We start from the raw sequence: 19208 nt of genomic DNA, 5'->3' as shown, positions 1-19208 counted from the left end.
AGAAGAGGTCTGCTGAAATCAGTGAAACTGCATAAATACAGCTGCTGGGTATGTCACATGTGTGCACACATGCAGTATAAGCAGTTCAAACTGTCTCCACATATTCTGTTTATGTGATTCGTGTATGAACCCATAAACACATATTAAAATATAAAGTTACCTTTGTAAATATGGTTCCTGTGGGGTTTTTTGTTGTTCTGTTTTGTGGGTTTTTTTTTTAATTTTGGCTCACTCAAATGGCTTTCCAAATAGCTTTGCTAGAAATAATGAAGACTTTGACAATCTTTTTGGAGACAAATTAATAAAGCATTAATTACCTTGGCAAAAAGAAAAAAAACGGCACAATAAAAAGCATAAAGAGAACAATAGTATTCTACATTTAAGAAATAGGAGGGAGAAGGAACTCAAGTTTGTTATTTAATCATGACGTGCTCTTTTTATATTTTATTTGTAAGGCTCTGAATGCTCTTTACTTTCTATACCAGTGAGCTCATTACTTTAATTCTTCATAGATTTCTCTGAACAATTTTTGCTAAGTAAAAACACAAGGTAATTCTTCAATGGCTGTAACAGTAAGAAGCTGCTCAAATTAAAGATCAATAAAAAGTACAGAAAAATCTGTATGAAAATAAATAAATAAAGGAGAAGATGGCAAATGCTTGCAATTAGACAGGATGAAAAATCTAAAAAGAAATTAAATTTAGTTGTAATACATTTCCCATTCTTTTCTTCATGAAAATTACTACTGAAGTGGTTTTTTTTCTGTAATTTAAATGTTAAGCTGCCAGATGTGTGTCTCATGCTTGAAGAGTTGAAGCTTTGCATTATTTAGCATATTAAGATTCACAGAATTTAAAAAAGGGCTCCTTTATTGCCTGGAGGTTCTAATTAAGTAAACCTTAGCCTGGTACATTTAAAACTTGCAATACAAGAGCTTTTGCTTCCTTTTTTTTCTCTGCAGCCAAGTCTCATCAATATAATAAATATGGAAAATACTTAAGATGATATAATTTTTCTTTGGCTTGAGGAATTAAACCTATCTATTATTTTAAGAAGTTTTTAATAGAGGCCAGCAATCAGAAAGACATTTAAAGACTCCATTCTACTTTTTAATCATAGGAGTTGCTCTTAGTTAGTGGGGGGAAACGTGTCTTATAAAACTGAGCTATGTAGAAATTGTTTCTTCCACACGCACAAAACAAAGCAGTGCTGAAAAAGAAACAAGAATCACACAGTTCTTTATTATTAAATTGCATTTTACTTTTTTATAACTTGTTATAATTGACCACAGAAACCTAATAAACCATTAATTAGCTGCGTTATCAGCAATTTATTCACTGAAGGAGTTCGGATGGCTGTATCAGAAACCGTAATAAAATAGAAATTCCTTTGACATACAGTACCCATAAATCATACCTTAAATACTGTTATTTTTGCCATTTTAGAAAATGTCAAAGGTGTCAACTTTGTCCAGATATAGCACTTAGCAGAGACTATTTTAGTAAATTGACTCAAAATACATTTTGTTCCCTGACAGGGGAACATAATATCATTCATGATAAAAATGAACAGTTTGAGGAGGAGAAAATAACACTGCGTAAGAATGATCAAAGACAGGTATTGTAGCTATGATAAAGGTAAAATGGCAAGTGTAAATTCTCTGTTAATAGGTTTATTTGGAAGTCAACAAACATATGCATAAGAGTAGGAAAATGTGATTACATCAGACCCTGGAAAAGACAATAAAATTCTTAATACAATGCTATAAATCTGTGATCAGGTTTTAATGCTGTATATTTGTATAAGACAAATAGGAAAGAATGGGTGGCATTTTTTTTCCCACCACCCTCTCTGGTTAGGTCTTTTGTAACAAGTAACTGTGGTGCAAGAGGAGCGGATCCATAGAATGAAACCAGTGATTCAGAGGACACAATTAAACACTGGGGACCCCACTCTGTGTTGAAGAGTTTATGAGAGACTAGCTCTAGTCTGGTCCTGGGAATTGACGCCCCATTAGTACCCGATACACACATCTAAAGAGCGTCCTGTTACATAGCTTCACCCTAGAGGAGTCCAGTGCTTTTCCTCCAACTGCAATGCGAACCAGAGAGCGGAAACTGGGGCAGGCATTCACTTCAGAAGCGACCTAAAAACCTAAACAGAAATGTAGATACGCCCCTTGTGAACGGGGATTACAGAGTGGTGGGAAACAGTCTCTGTGATGTGAAGCTTTCAGGAGCTGCATATAGAGCTGATACCATGAAATATTTGGTGGGGGAAGAAGTTTAAAAGGTTTTTTAAAACATGGACAAAAAGAAACAGCATGGCTAGGAAATTACTTCAAATTGGTTTAGGGGGAAATACATCTGCCTTCTATGGAGGCAAAGTAGAGAAAGATGAATTGTGCTCCCTTCTGATGGCTGCAACCTGTCTTTCAGTCAGGAGAAAAGGATTTTAGAGTGGTGCCATCCATGACTGGGGCAGCAGATGGCAAAGAAATCACCAGCTTTGTTAATTACAGCAGGAAAACAGAAAATAACAGGAGAATACTATCTGGACACCCTCCCTAGTAATACCCCGGCCCATGGGAAATCAAACAGTGTGCTAAGAGTCAGAAAAGAGAAGAGTTTGGGTTACGTGGATTGCACAACTGTAAGCAGGAGCTGAATTTCATCCTATCTGCAAGAATCAACCCAATCCTCTCTACAGCCATGCTCAGAGGAGGAAAAGGCCAGCAAAGAAAAAGAAAGTTCAGCTGTCTGAGGCTCTGCCTCTGAGGCTCTGCCTGTAGAAAAAGATGAAGGGCAAGCAATCTTCATTTTAAAACATCACTTTGCTCCCTTTAAAGTGGCACCCATGAGGAACTACCAATGAGAATAGGTTTAGGGTTTTTGGTTTAGGTAATTATTTTTGCATCTGCACAAGACTGTTATGTCGATGCAAACAGCATGTCAAAAGGAGAAGAATCTCATTGCAGTATAATGAGGAATATTGCAAGGAAAACTCACCAATTTTCATGAGATTTTTTCAAAACTGGCTGCGAGCATAAATGTAATCCTCTCAACAAAACCATTTTTCACCTATACAAGCATATTTGAATAAATGAAAAACTTTGCCTCCAAAGGTAATGATAAAATTAGAATGAAATTGTCTCTGTGTTTGGTTTTTTCATATGAGGGGACACCTTAATACGTTCTGAATAAATTTCTGAGTGTTATCTGCTAGTGTACTAACTCCTCAGTTAGCCTGATGCCATCTGCTTAGGTGTTATTCTGACGCCTTGTTCAGACAGAAACGTTTTTAGATGTCACGAAAGGACACAATTCACTTCCCCACTTTTCTTCACAGATGCAGAGCGGGTTTTGAATTTAAGATCTTAAACATGATCAATAATTAATATTCCATTTTCAATATTCAGTTTATTTTAGAAGACAGACCTTGAATGAGACACTCTTTCTGAGCTGGTAGGTTTGAAAATCAGGGGCTAAAAATTTGTCCTGGGTGTGCCATAGAACGGTTATAGAGCAGAGGGTTGAAGGAAAAACAGAAGTGGTGTCAAACCCCAAAAATAGGCAGAATGCAAGCTGCTTATAACAGGTTGACTAACAATATTTACAAGAAATATTTTACATGTTTTCAGGGTTTTTACTGTAGTACGTGCATAACTAGGGGTTTTGAAAAAAGAAATCAAGCTTCATATGAGAGGAAGGTGGGGACCAGTTGCCTGCTGGGATGACTGTTGGTGGGGAAGAAAATGTAGGCATTGTTGAAACTCCAGTTTAAGCACCAGATACACTATAAATCCTAGTTTATATGTGGCTCTGCAGAAATTATCTGGGGATTTCAAAATGAGGCTTCTTTCCCTCCCTAGTTCTGAGTGCAGATATTGAGTATAGTGGTTACATTACTGACAGTGTTCCATCACAGAAAACCTGTGCTTTACAAACGTGCCTTCTGAAACCCAAGTTTTGCATGAAATTAACATGTAATAGTTTTAGCAGGTATCAGAAATTTAACTCATCACGAAAAACTTCTGTTGTCGTATGAATAAAGATAAGCTAAAAAAATTTTCACCTAATTCAAATCCATGGATGCTTTTGGAGGTCTGTTTGTATTCAGGTAGACTCCCTGTAATACAAGACCTCTTTCTAAAATCCTCAGTAGATTTTGGTATCCTCAGTAGATTACAGCATTTTCTCTTTGAATGTATTGAGTCAGATCCTCTGATGATACAAAACAATACCTTTTGAATCTAACCTTGCTTCGATAAAAATTTTAGTAATTCTGTACCTCTCAAAATCAGGCCAATTCTGCAATCACATTGTTTCAGTGTATTTGTAAAAGACACCCTTGAATTGAAAATACGGGCTCTAAAGTACTTTGTTTGGCATCAGATCTCAGCCAAACTCCACATAACTAATTTGGATAAAAATTCAACATGGTAGTTTTACACCTAGATAAGCATTAGTGATGGGGGTAGGGTGGAAAGAGGGGAGAAGGAATAGCTGTCTACCTGCACAACTAATAATTGGGGTTTGAGACATACATTCTAAAGATGGAAGCATCCAAACATTGGCAAGGAAAAGAAATCAGCAAAGAATTTAAAAAGCAGCCAAAAGCAAATGTCAAATACCATTAAATGTTATTTAAAACAACTTTTGTTCATGCAGGTTACTTATATTTTAAAAACTGTAAGTATTCTAAGCTGCTTTGCACAAGAATGTTGAGCAAATTAATTAAATTAACTTCAAAGTAGATTCCACTAACGTAAAAGTTGGAAAAAAGTTCTAAGCTAGGGCTGCAATAACATTCTTGGAAGGACAAACATCTAGAAAAGACATGTTAATGAAGCATTGGCCTTATTAGTCGGTGTATTGAGAACCCTTGAAAGACTGGGAAATTTTTATTACTTTATTACTTTCTGCAACATGCTTAACCTTTTGTCACCAACACCATTTAACAAAAATTGACACCATCTCTGTATTCTACTTTTTACTCATCTGTGATGGTCAACATCAATGCTCAGTGCTTATGAATCCTGACTGAGCAATGCTATGCTAGCTCCTACCTCTATTTATACCTGCTTAACATGAGATATTCAACAAATGTACTTATAATAGCAGATGCATAGCCATCCTGGGCAGTCAACAGAGGAGGACATCTCCAAAGAAATGGTTTTTTATCTATATTTCATGGGTTGCTGTAAAAGGAAAGCTGGTGTGCCAGTTAGCTTTAAATCAGCATCTGCAATTCTACAGAAAAATTCTGGGGAGCCCACAGACTTGAAGACAACTACAAACTACTGTTTACAGAGATAAGAGGTAGCTATCAGACCTCAGGTAGCTATCTCTTACCTAATATTTTTCAGTTCAATGTCTAAACATAACTTATTATAGCCTCCTTGTACAGAAGGAGAGTCACAGTTTCCCTTCAAAAGGAGAATTTAATTTATTCTTTCCTGCACTTTCAGTGCTTTCTATGCACCAAAGGCATGAGAATCATCCCTTCCCTAAAATGAAAGGTGACCCTTGCCTTGTTTGTAGAGGGTGGGAGAGTCACGAGTGCTGGGAATGACTGTAGATCTCAGGTCAGCTCCCCATGTCCTCTCCACTACCTCAGCCACTCAAACTACCTATTTATCCTAACCACCTGTACTGTAACTGGGAGGACTGGCTGGCACCCAAGACATGTGCGTGGGTGCGAACACGAAGGAGAGCATGCATAGCAGCGGTTTCTATGCCTCCACAGCCATTTTCCTACTGTGGAACAGAGAGCACAATTCACTACCCAGGTTGTTAAGCAGGGATGTCTGTCTATAACCTCGGTACCGTCAGACCCCTATCCTCTGGCAAACCTGCCTCTGGCCACCATGGTGGTATCTGAGTTTAGAATAGGACCTAGGGGTTGTGTTACTCAGTTCTCAGACCTGTACGTTTTACCTGGGATTCAAAACAAAACCAAAACAAAACAGTGCGAATGGTAAAGCTTTGTCTTCAAAACAAATTCCACACCCCAGAAGAAAATGCTACCTGATGTTAATACAGACAGGTACTCTTATGTCATTTAGCTCAGCACAATTAACAAAGGATATTGCTATTAACATGCCGCAGGAAGAAAAAGTACTTCCCAAGCAGCTAAGAACAACATGTTGTGATCCGTGGATATAAATGACCAAATAAAATGAAAGGATGTAAAAATGTCACAGAAACACCAGCGGTAATCTAATGTTGTCAGTGCACTCCACACACACCTTGTAATTACTAACACATTTGGCCTACTAATACTTTTTAGACAGAGGAGCCCACCACTTCTGTACCTTTTTCGCCTAAGCTGCTTTTGATCCCTCACAATTTATTTAAACTCTTCCTTGGCTTCCTTTGCTTAGTGAAATAATGATGAGATGATATCGCAGAGCGAGGGGGAAGGGAGATGAGGGTATTTACACACATGCCAAGCAGATCTATTTGCAAACTTTCAGTAAATTAAATAACGCAATAAAAGTCCTAACCTGCTGGAAGCACTTTAAGCTCTTCTCTTTTCCTCCCAGCTTCTTCTGACACACACGCTTCTCCTCCTTTCGCCGCATTAAACTGCTTTTCCACTTCCTTTACAACAGTGGGAATACTTCCCTTATGGGTGTCAGGATCTTTTGGGGAGGTCAGAGGTTGCCCTGCAGAGGAAATGACAAGCTGTGAAATGTAAAAGAACAATTCCTTCCACATGTTTTCTTGCTCCAGGAGCAGTAAGGGGTTGTCGGCTAGCATCACGATGGGATGGGCCAGGCCTTTGCCTAGCAGTCTTGTCAAAACTAATTTACAATTAAAGACCTGCGCAACTGTTTAAAGCTTTACAACTCCGGCAAGTTTCAAGGACTGCCAACACCAAATGGTACAGACCTATCTTATTTTTTACAGCCAGGAAGGCAAACAGACCAAAAAATGCTCTAAATTGTACAGTAACCAGATAAATCGTATACCTGAAAATGATCCTGTATGATATTTATTTCCGTTATAAGCTCATAGTTTGGGAACTGAAAAAAATTCAGCTGCTTTAACTTTTCTTCTGGTTGATACATGGGGCATGTGAGCCACATGTGCTGCTGTTAGACAGCAGACCTTGTAGGGGAGGTAAAAATCAAGTTCAGGAAAAAAATGAGCTATTTGTTCATTGGAAGAAAATAAGTGTCCTCTAAAACCATACTCAAACAGCTAAGTATTTTTTTTTACGCTCCCAAAGTATAGCAGTGCACAGGGGAATGAAGGACAAGCAGACTTTCTGGAAAGAAAATGTTACAGACACATAGAAAAACCTGCATGTAGGTGTTTAGTCCAAAGATAGCTGAGGTAGTGGGAGTCTCTGCACATGCATAATCTGCCTGGCAAAGCAGGGAAAACAAACACCTCTGCTAGCCCAGATACTGGGAGCAGTGTAGTCATGCTAATACAACCCTGTACACAGGCTAATGTAGCCTGTGTCACAGCTCCACTATAGCAAGATCATCCTGCTGCTAGGACCAAAGTAGCCTGGCTACCTTTGACCACTTTCCCTGAAAATCTTGGCCGGTAACACCTCTCCTCTTGATTTCACACAGTAGTGCTTGGGCTAACTTCTGCTTAAAAAGATGTACCATTGGTCATGAATATTTAGGTAGAGGTAGTGACTTCTGCTGTAATTTGACTAAAAACTGAACACAGCTTTGCACTAAAAATATTACTGTTTCAGTGTCTTAATCCTCCTCAGCCACTCTTTCACCTTCTCCCTTGTAAGCATCCTTTTTAGGTCTTGAGTGCATACGATTATATGCTAGAACAGTGCTGACCATAACTTCAGAACTTCAAACTGGCCAATATTAGAGAGGTATGAGTGAGTCACTAGAATGAAAAAGGTTTTCTTTTGGTTCTACAAACTACAGAGAATCAAAACATCCCTGGTTTTCTACTTGCTTATTTTATTTGATCACCATTTCTGACGGGCAAAAATAGGTGTTTGCATTCAGGTCAGAGGAGCAGCACAGATGGAAGAGCAAGCATTTGGAAGAATGTTCCCAACAAGTGCAGAGTGACACTTCCCAAATGAGCCTGACTTAAAAATACAAGTGCTGTCCAGCTACGTTTTTGAGGATGAAAGAGCTGCCACTTTCAAAAGACTGACTTACACTGACATTTTGCGCACGTGAATCCCCTCTTCTATGGACACTGAAGTCAAAAGGGATCTTGCTGTGAATTTCACAGTGAGAAAGAGTGCTCTCTTGAAGAATTTTTATATCTAGTGTTTTATACGAAGAGTCACATTTCTGAAGTTTTCATGCATTTAGAAGACCGGGTTACATAGATCCAAGCATATTGAGGCAACATTTTTGGTAGCTACAAATTTTCCTACCTATGCTATTTCTATTAGAGTTGTTACCACCTTCCACACTACAATGAACTCCACAGAGAAACTGTCATTTATTTATTGGCAGGGACTGTTGATCACTTAATGGGGCAACAGATCAACAACAAAGGGTTTTCTTCGAAAAAGCAAAGGATGGTGTTTGTGAAAGCAGAAGCTGTCTTCTTCCATGAACCTCTCATGGAATACCACTTCAAAGATACAGTTTGGAATAAAAGACACACTAGATCTGATAACGTGCATTTGTCACCTACAAAGGAGGTAGAACGGGAGGTATTAGGTTGCATTCCCCTGCATTATACTCTGGAAGAAAGATCCTGTGCAGCAGCAAAGAGCCATACCTAGCCCAACAGAGAGCGGTGGTTTAAAAGAATAATGTAGCCTGGAATTAATGGAACTAATATGAAGGTTCTGTCTTAAACTTCTGAAACAAGGACAAATTTAAAGTGAAGGTTAAAACACCATCTCCTGACCTGCTCCATTCTGCTTATATGTTGCAGCACCACATATGGTATCGATATGTAAGATCACTCACTATTTAGACTACTGCAGTGGAGCGAGTTACAGAGCACCAGTCTTCATTTAGACTGTTCTTGCTTTCTCTGGTTTGTGTCTCAACCTTAATGTCACTTTAACAGAGCTTTTCTTCCCCCTGCTTTTGGTGGTTTAACAGATATAATATAGTCTTTATAGAGCATATCAATGTGCAACAGCTTGCCACAGATCATAAACACATTTTTCTGTTGGAAATGGTGAAGTCGTGATTTTCACCACGTGATCTCCAGTTCCCTAAGGTTCACTCCTTTAATTGTAAATAGCCAGAAAGTCATCAAGCTAGCGTTTAATAAAGTTTTAATTTGAAATGGATTACCACATGTTGTGTTTGTTTACCCATTATTAAATCTCTTAGCAACATATCACCAGCAGAAATAGCATACTGTAGCACTGCATAGATACGTTAAAAAACAAACCCATGGGGGATATTAGCAGCTAATAATATCTTTAAAGAAGGCTCCAAGAAAAATAAATAAATATAAACAATATCAAAAATTACTTTTAGAAATTTTGTTAGTGCAAATCTGTTTGGCATGGAAATTGCAGATCTTCCATGATCAGATTATCAGCATATTTCAGAGGTCTGCATGTAAAACAGGACATACATTAATGCTCTTTCTCAGTTCTTATAAATACATCTTTCTGAACTTCTCAAACTGAGTATCACATGTTTTTCTGTTTGTTTCCAGAAGTGTGACCTATTTAGTTGCAGCCTCTATGTGTATGTGTGTGTCTGTGTGCATACAAAGACTGATGGTAGAACCAAAAAATCAGTAAGAACAAGTTTGATTTATTAAGAGCTTGTCCATAACTCTTCACTGTTGAGAAAAATTGGCTGCAACTCCACCTTTTGGATCTGCTATTCATGGTTTTGTGCTGCATCTAGAAGCACCTTAGCAGATATGTAGAAAATATATGGCAACAAGAAGGACCTTACTCCTCAGTACAATCTATGTTTACGCTTTTAGCGCTTCTGGTATCAGGGCGGTTATGTAGAAACCTTTTGATCATGGTGCAGTTGCTGCTTAGCCTAAACGTGTCACAGGGCAAGCCTCCTAAACCACCACCCACTGTCTGAAAAATACTTCTACTGGCCTCTTTTCATGGTATACTTCCAACCTGAGCTGCCCATTCGCCATGCTAAATGCTTATTGCTTATCTCCTCTCTTTCCTTCTAATGTCCTCCTCTTTCTCCTCGTGTGTCTTCTACAGTGCATCGCTGCGCTGTTCTCAGATGCCTGAGGAACCTGTGTCCTGGAGAACTAAATCTCGGTTTCAGATCTGCACATAATATTCACACAGACACTACAATCAGTGGGTTGGCTGCATTCTTCTGTTCATTAAACAAGAGGGAATATAGAAATATATATACCAAAAATGAATTCTTTTTGTCCATGGCAGGCAGGTTCCACATGCTGAAAAAGAAAAAGCAATGGCAGTACCCTGCCATTCTTCTCATTCATGGATTTTTGACAGAAGAGGAGTGATTTCTAAGTCCATTGCAATATGGTCAATTATGTCTTCAATATAGCTACATCAGGAGACCCAAGGAGGCCAGGGAGGATGCTCAGTCTAAAAGTAATATTCAGAGATTTTTAAAGAGAGCTTCTAGGGAGGTCTCCTGCACATAAGCAAACGATCATTTCTCTTTCTTATGGGTTGCCACTTGATTGAATCTTAATGGGATTTCATAGGAGCAGCATTAAGCATGCCTCTGATGCCACAACTATCTCCCTGCCAAATCTGAAGTCCCTGTTCTAGCCCAGGGAGGTGCTAGAGTTCTTCCAGAAATAATTAGACAAAAAAGGTATCTTCTCTTTTTTATTTCTTCCTGTAAGCTTGGTGTTGTAAGCAGCTGTACTGTTATTGCTGCGCCTTTCCAAGCATTATTCAGCCTCAGAAAGAAGCCAGCATGGCAAGTTTCATCCTCAGCAATGAGCTGGCTTAAATTATTCAAAACTGAAAACAAAAATTAAGCAATATTAATAAAAAGAATCACAGTATTCCTGCTATAACACATGCTGGACCAATAACTGAATGAGAAAAATCTAACTTAACAAGAACAATAATGACTAGCCAACACTGAAATGAAACTATGGGTTGCTCCAGTGAAAGCCTGAATATAACCATGAAAGGTTGACTCCATCACCTTGAGGTCCAGACTGTTCAACTTTCTGTGAGACACCATTCTTTTCGGCAACACTTGAACACATGAGAAGTTCAGGTGGGAGATAATGGTGCACATCACGCTTATTTTGCTTGTCTGAATCCTGTGGTAGTTTAATTATCTATTGAGAAAAAAAATTAACATAAGCAGTTCAGTATTCCACAAAACCAGAACATACTTGTTTGTACACTATTTTGTGAACCCTGCAAGTCAAAGATGCTGCTACAAGGATTTTAGGAAGTTCTTGTTTCTCTGTACTCCATTTACTACAGTTTTCTCTGGTATCCGTTTCCCATGTACACCTTCCCCATGCTTACAGACTAAAGCTGACATCCCAGTAAATAGGGGTGACTCACAATCCAAATTCAGAATCATCTGGGAAAAGACTGATTCCGTGGATCATTAAATCACCCCAGTTTACACATTGAGGTGAAAGACTCATTTTGCACCTTTGGGGTCTCTCCCCTGCCCCATTTCAACCAATTTTATCTCTTCTGTTATCTTTTTTACCATAGCTCTACTAATGTTGTTTCTGACATTCTCTTTCGTAGCACATCTTAAGTGTATTTTTGATATAAATTCTTATATCTCTACATGATTCTGAAGTTATTTTCACTTCCTTTTAGTCTCGGTAGACCCAAAAAAAGAAAATTGCCTGAAAACTATCACTACAAGAAAATTAATAACTATACTTTCTATTAAGTAAACTCACAGGTTAAAATTAAGAAGCTTTCAGAATACATCTCTTTTGATAAGTGTTTTTTCCTGAGCCAGACATGACTATCAAAGAGGTGTAAGTTTGAGGTCTTGTTAAGATCCTGAGGGAATGTATCTCAGGTACAATAACACCCCTAATTTGCAAGTCCAGAAACAAAACTTCCACTGAAGAAGAGTCCTTAATTCAGGTCCATTTTCACCAGACATACAAAAAATGTTGCATCTGAATTACGTCCAAAAACTATTCAAAAGTAAGATTCCTACCACACCAGAGCCTTGCTCACTAGCTGGGGATCCCAGACACACAAATGCAACAATATCATAAACAAGATTATTTTATTTTGCAGCTATGTGAAAGTACCTCTGAGATTCACTAAAACTGTGGAGAAAATTAATGTGTACCGGTGGCAGGCTCAAACTCAGCATTTCAACTTTTGATCCAATTTTTGGATCCAATTACACAGCGCCCCAAACAATATTCTGATATTTGAAATAATCCTAAAATTCAGCTGTAAAAAATCTACCATTTTCACATAAAAGTTGGAGATGCATGTGATTTTCATTTTCTTTATAAGTCCACTGGGTAGGCTGATAATCCGCTTTTTGGAGAGATGATGTTGATTTTAAGGCTGACAGAAAAAGACTGAAATCTGTTCTGAGGAACGGTGACTAAACCCACAGGTCTAATTTTTTTAAATACAAACCTGAAAGTAGAGATTGCATAACCAATGATCCAAGTCTTGAGAAATAAAATTTTCTATTTTTTTGAATCGGTCGACTCTTGAGTCATAATGGCCTCTGAGAAAGGGACATTTAAATTTTCCTTCCAAAGCATTAAAATTGTTGTCACACAAGGGAAAAGCTCCCCATCCCACTTCTCGATCGATCCAAGAATGGGTCCCACGAAGAAGGAAGAGTTCGAAGAGGAGGACCATGCCTGGCTTCACAGCTATTCTAGGTGGCAGAATCTACCAAAGGAAGAAAAAAAGATTCATTAGTTATAAAAACATCACAAGGGAACTAGCTTTATTTTATCATATTAAGCTCTACAAAATTCATACCTTTAAACCAATTTTGCATGCTAAAACAATTAACAACTCTTCTTTTTCCACCAAATCATGCATTTGAACAATTTTCCACTCCGACAGAAAATGCTGTGCTTTTTTCCATGTTAATTTTGTGATTTCTTATTTTCCTTTGGCTTTCTGAAAGTGTTCATTTTCTGTCTGTCTTTATCAGTGGTGGAAAAACATTGCCACTAGAAAACTTTAAGACAGAGTAACAAACTAACTCAGGAATGTGAGGTGTCCCTGCGAGGGCTTACTGAGATTCACCACTGGATTCTTCTTGCAGTAATTTTGGAGAGTTCATCCAAATACCCAGTAAGAATACTTGCAGGCTTGCTCCTTACTGAGCCATGAACTCTTCTCCACCCAGTTCTGGGAATGATATTAGTACACAATAGCCTTCCTTCTTCAAATTAAAGCAAGGAAACTCTTCTTGCAAAGTATGTGAACCTCAGGGTAGGGTCAAAATGATTTTGAGGTAGTAAAATTTCAACATACCAATGACTGGCAAATACTGTTTACACTTTTCTAGAGATATTCTTCTGAGCAGCTTGGAGCTGTGGAAGGGGGTTACCAATGCTGTAGGGCCCTGGAGCAATTGTGTTCCCATGGCAAAACTTGAAAATCAGGGGCAAAGAAACACCCTGAAGTAATGAATTTATGTAAATCCCCCTGTAAGATTTGCTCTGTGAAGCAATGCAAGGCCATGGAAAAGAGAGTAGAGAAGGAAGCAGGACAAAAAAAATGAAATCTGGTCCTATGCCACAATTTTAACTGTTTTCTTTAATTAATGTGGGTTGACACAGGTCCTGTTGAACATATTCAAAAGGGTGAATACAAAAGCCACAGAAACACTGGAACATGGAAGGTGATTACCATCATACCCTGGCTAAGGGTTCTGAAGGGTAGTCACCTGGGGACAAGGGGAGCAAATAGGCCAGCTACACCTCTCATACCACAAAACATCTACTTCACCACTGCTACTACACATTCTCCTGGATTACAGAGAACTAGGACTGCCTAATCTTTTAAATAAACTATCTTGAATGATTCTCTAATAAAGACATTGTTCTGTTATTGGAATGTTTTCCACCTTTTATTGTTCCCATTTCAGTCCTCAAAGTTCACAGCAGCATATACCTTCATACATTCACCTTGCAGAGACTCCTGCTCAACCTTACCTTGCCTTCCAGCCAAGGTAGAAAAAGAGGAGCCTTTTCTCCTTCTCTCCTCCCTGTGAACTGGCATGCACTTGTAGAAGGACACAATATTCAAGGGTATCTGACTCTGAGTGTCTTCTAGGATATACCCTCAGTACTTTTTGAAACCTAGAGTAAGACCTCTAAGTAGAAGACATCCATCCAAGCTGATCATCCACTATTAAAAGGCTAAAATGACAGTCGTCTTAAATTAGCAGGGATTTCTTCAATCAGACAACATTCTGCAGCTAGATAACTAGCCACAATCTTTATTGACTCAAATATTGCTGCACATAAGTACACACCTCAACACAGCTCTTTCTTGATTGATATTTTTAAATACAAGCATGACTATTTTATACTCCCGATTGAACAGTAGGCAAGATAATAAGCACAACTCAGATAACAGCCAAGCTTTTTCTCTCTCTTCTTCTGAAGCAGCTAAGGGATTTACCCATACCAATAACTGCTATGTTAGGAGATGATACATATTCATTGTTGTACTGCATTCTATAATTTTTTTGAAGAGGTGGTTATAAATTATTATTTTAATAATACACCTGCATGTTTCAAGTTATATATTGTCATTAGATAAGAGCAGGAGAGGGGAAGCCATTTAAGGAAATCTTTTAAAACTATAAATATTGTCATTATTATGTAGGTATACTTTATATTAATTATGTAAATATATTCTAAGACTTAGTGTAGGCTTAAAATGAAACAGAAGCATCTGTTGAAAAATGCCATAACCCTGTGGCAGCTGCTATTAAACCATTAACAGTATCAGGTTTCATTTAAACCAGATTTACCATTTTCTATAACAGCCCGTGGGAAAGCTAAAAACATTAGGCACAAATTACTGACAAAAGAGATCCTTAATCAAGCCATACATTTCATTTGGCTAGCTGGGTGCTAGATAGTAACCTCTGTGCTACAAATTAAAGGTGGTGGTTACAAGGCTATGATCAAAGACAATTACCTGCATTATCGAACAGTCCCAAAGCATAAGCAGCTGAAATCACTGCTGTATCACATCCCTTTCAGTTTCTCCCTTGTTTCCCGAACTTACTCTTTTCTTTAGGATAACTCAACAATACACTGTCTTCTGCCAGCCTGCCTACAAACAGACAGTGGTCAAGCAGTTGATGTAAGGATAATTGTGACTATTAAAAATTCATTTCTTTGTTTCCTACTCACAGTTATTCTTCATTTTCTGTAAACTCCTGTCCTGGACCTAGATTGCAAACTCACTCTTGGGGACTGGAAGCATCCATTTGCTTACAGTTGCAGAAGCTGGATGTTCAAGCCATGCCATGATCCAAACACATCATGACAAAACATATAATAAGAAGAATAAGGATTTTGTCACACATACGTGACCAAATAAAACACAGGTGAACCACTAAACCGGGAACCGCTGTTTAGGAAAGGACAGCCAGGCTGAAGCAGGAAAGTTTCAGAAAGGAGGTAGGTCCCCTCAAGACTCCCATACTAAACCTATTCCCATTGCCACAGTGAATGTCCATTTCCATCACAGCCAGCTCTCCCACAGCCGCAGCATCAGATAGCTCTGGGAGGGAGCTTGCTGTTGTGCCACCTGCCCTTCATTAGCTTCCTCCTAGATGGCAAGCCTGAGAGCAGGGATTTGGGGCATGGCCAGTACAATCCCTAGGCATAGATGGACAAAAGCATTTAGGCATGTAGCTCCAACTGAAATCCAGAGTCCTTGAGTGCCTGCATGCATCTATGGGTTTGGGCTGTCATGCTCAGATAACAGGGCAGGGAGCAGCTCAGGTGTTTAAAGGAGGAGGAGAACCAGTAACTGCTCTCTCTCATAGGACACTCAGGGCAGGGCCTGGGATGGACAAGGCACAGGCAGCTCAAATGAACCAGTTCATTTTGATGGACTGTTTTGTCTCTGACAAAAAAAAAAAAAAAATCCGCAGTTATATTTTCCCTGCTGGCGGCAACCTCCTTTGAGGCACTATTTGATAAGTTAGTCCATAAGCCTGCACCAACACTCTTGATGTCCAAAGAGAGCATACTACATAAATACAGCTTCCTGGATTTTAATGGGTCTACTCTCTAACACCATAGCTTACTGTTTCTACTTGGCCAGGTAAAATTTCCATTGAGGTCTGTGAGGGATATAGCTTTTTACAGTGCTATGAAAGCATCCAGCACCCACTTTCTCCTGGTGCAATCTCTTCTGCAGAGAGAGATGCAGCAGAGAATAAATAATGCTTGTGTGTGCCTGCACAGGCACAAGTAATTCTTCTTAGTCTGCAGTAAACAGTGTCGCATTTAATTGAATTAAATCATAGTGAACTAAAATTATCTCTTGCCACTATTTCTGAATTCAACTGTTTTATATCAGTTTTATTATAATACATCTTACTTCTCCATATGCCACCATAATTTCAGCAAAGAAATCATTTACTCTAGAGAGAGAATGAATTCTATTTGAATATTTCAATAAACAGATCCACTGTGAGGATATTGGGGTTTTTGTCTGTCTTACTCTTGGGCTTTAACCTTGACAGAGAAGAAATAGAGCTTTGCTTCCTCTGCACCTTCAAATACTTTCAATTTAGAAGAAAAAGGACAAATTACATTACTTAATTCATGTAACACAAGAATTTGACCATTAATCACATACAACTCAAATGGATTAAAGTGAATTTGAATATGCAAAGACAGTTCAATGTTTACTTATATAGAAGAATCTTGCAAAACACCACATAAATTAACGGCTCGTCATTTCTGATTATAAAAACTGCAACAAATGAACCTCATTGGTGTAAAACATGGGTAGAAATTTAAATAGGAAGCAGCTCCCATCAAACTATTTCATTAACAAATAAAAAATTACTTCACTGTAAAATGAATAGTGCTGAAGACGAGGCTGTTATTGCCAAAATAAGGTGGAGCTTTCACAACCAGATTTCAAGCCCTCCCTGTTTATGTGCAAGGCCCCCATACAGGTGGAGGGAAGGGCATTCTTGGGAAGTGTTTGTGCAACTTTGAAATTTATAAAAGGCCAGAGGGGAGAGAATAGAAACACCGACTGAGGTGAAAATAAAATATTGTGTTATTAGGGTTTTCCAAAAGTCCTATCTATCATCAGAATGTCCTGGAGCAGCTGGAAACTTACTTCCCCATCTTTCCATCGCTGCCTGTCTTTGAACAGGTATCTGAATAAAAAACAACACACAAATCAAAGGAGGACCATGCAGTGCACTATCATTCATTTCAGGCCCCCCCCCACCTTTTTTTTTTTTCCTATTTTCTGAAAAAGAGTACCGACCTTTCAAACCTGACATAGGTCAAACAACACCCTGACTCCTCTCCCTGCAGCTTGTGGATCTCCTTAAACCTTTGTGTAGTATCACCATATCTCCTGTGACCCAGTATCCCAACCTCCCTGATTATAGGGGAGTATGGACCAGAAGCGGCTGCAGCACAGCACGTGAACTCAGGGTCATGGATGAGCCGCACAGAGCGCAGGACAGCAGTAGCTGTAAGCAGGCAATTTATTCACTGTTCTCAGTCCTGCAGAGGTGGCAGCGAGCAGGATTTCTCCTGACATGCTGTGCAAAAGCACCCCAGTGCCTTTACAGAGGCACACTGAGTGCCTCCATGGAAACACCTCCTGCCTTCTCCCATACCACCAGAGCAGGGATGGTTCCTTGCTGCCTCCCTTTCCTCCTGGAGAGATAACTCAGGGCATAGTTAACTCCAGCAGCATCACATGCAGCATGACTACCTTACACCAGAGGACCAGAATCTGGCCTTTTATCTTCCCAAATACAGGGGAATAATGTTTGCATTCTGTGAGCTTTAGCCTCTGCATCTGTTGCTAATTGTCCTGACACATCTGCTCCTAATTCTTTTCTGTTCTTTGACCAGCAGGGAGTAGTAATGTATGGTACAGACAGAGCTAGCCTCCTCGAGCATTTCTAGTGATATACTGCTGGCTTGGGTGGATTCTGACCTCATCTAGTGAGGGGAGAAATCTGTCTGTGTAAGAGGAAGGCAGGAACCCCAGTTTCTTCAAGGGAGAAAGAGGTCTGTCTCTGTAAGAGGAAGGCAGGACCCCTGGTTTCTTCTCCTGCCACTCCCATCTCATTTACTCCTGAGATTGATTCTAGCAAGGTCAGAGCATGAGTTTCCTGGGATAACATAGGCCACCAACATGAAACAGCAGAGTTTATTTCTTTTGTGTCAAGAGGACATGTACTTTGCTCAGAAACCACTTGGAGCCAAGGAGTCTCATGAAGACAAGGCTCGTTCGGCACACAGGGCTGAGTCACACGGCAGTGCCGCTCTGCCTGCCTTGGGCTCTGGTGCAGGAAGCTTTCCTCTCCTTTTTGCTCCACCTTATATCTCTTTCCTGATGCTGTTCTGGATTCCCCATCAGGCCTCGCATAGCACAGCATCTCATTCCTCCTTCAGCTTTGGCACAGCCTGGGACACAGCAATGCTCCCTTCACCAAGGAAGCTGTGCCAATGTGGAGTTCACACTACTGCAGTATTTTCCAGATGGTCCAGACCTCATCAGCCTCTGTCCTCTTTCTAGGGGCTCAGCTAACACCCCTGGAGCACAGACACAGGAAGACTGACTCCTGATAAAAAAACAAACGAACGAACAAACAAACACCCACCTTTTCCTTGTGTACTTTGCTTAAAAATTACATGTTTAAATGGGATCACTTTTTTTGATTTTTGTGGCATAAAGTGCTCTTCCTATTTCTGTAGTACAGCTTTGCAACTAACCTGCTCATCCTGAGTTCCCAGATAACTATTTAAAACATGAAATGCTTCAAAACCAGATATTTTAGGGGAAAAAAAAAAAGGTGTCTTCTGAGGATGTTTTTCTGGCTCCCATGACTTGTAGATATGGACCAAAACACAGCATAAATCCCTTTTCACAGTTCCAGGCTGTCAGCTCTGGTGAGTCATGGAATTGCTTCATTTTTCCACTCACAGCATTTTTCACTGGGGGCAGGCATTTACTTTGCTCTCAGTGTCCTCTGTTGTTTGGAGTTTATTTGGAGCTAAGGATACAGGCAGGGGCTGCTGCATTCTGCCTTCCCTCTGCTCCACCCCAAA

General features: G+C 39.4%; 1 protein-coding gene across 1 annotated transcript in view; it reads right to left on the bottom strand.

The window, feature by feature from the left end:
- Nucleotides 1-19208, bottom strand: part of LOC142053695 (uncharacterized) — a 119808-nt gene that overhangs the window by 92692 nt on the left and 7908 nt on the right. The window contains exons 3-5 of the mRNA XM_075085711.1: nucleotides 12535-12798; nucleotides 11096-11234; nucleotides 6509-6670 (exon numbers count right to left, since the gene is read on the bottom strand). Of these exons, the coding sequence (XP_074941812.1) occupies nucleotides 6509-6670; nucleotides 11096-11234; nucleotides 12535-12798 (565 nt within the window). The remainder of the gene's footprint in view (nucleotides 1-6508; nucleotides 6671-11095; nucleotides 11235-12534; nucleotides 12799-19208) is intronic.

Source organism: Phalacrocorax aristotelis, chromosome 2, assembly GCF_949628215.1.
Source record: "Phalacrocorax aristotelis chromosome 2, bGulAri2.1, whole genome shotgun sequence".
Lineage (NCBI taxonomy): Eukaryota > Metazoa > Chordata > Aves > Suliformes > Phalacrocoracidae > Phalacrocorax > Phalacrocorax aristotelis.
Note: the sequence above shows the minus strand (reverse complement) of the source record. Positions and strands in the feature narration are given on the sequence as shown.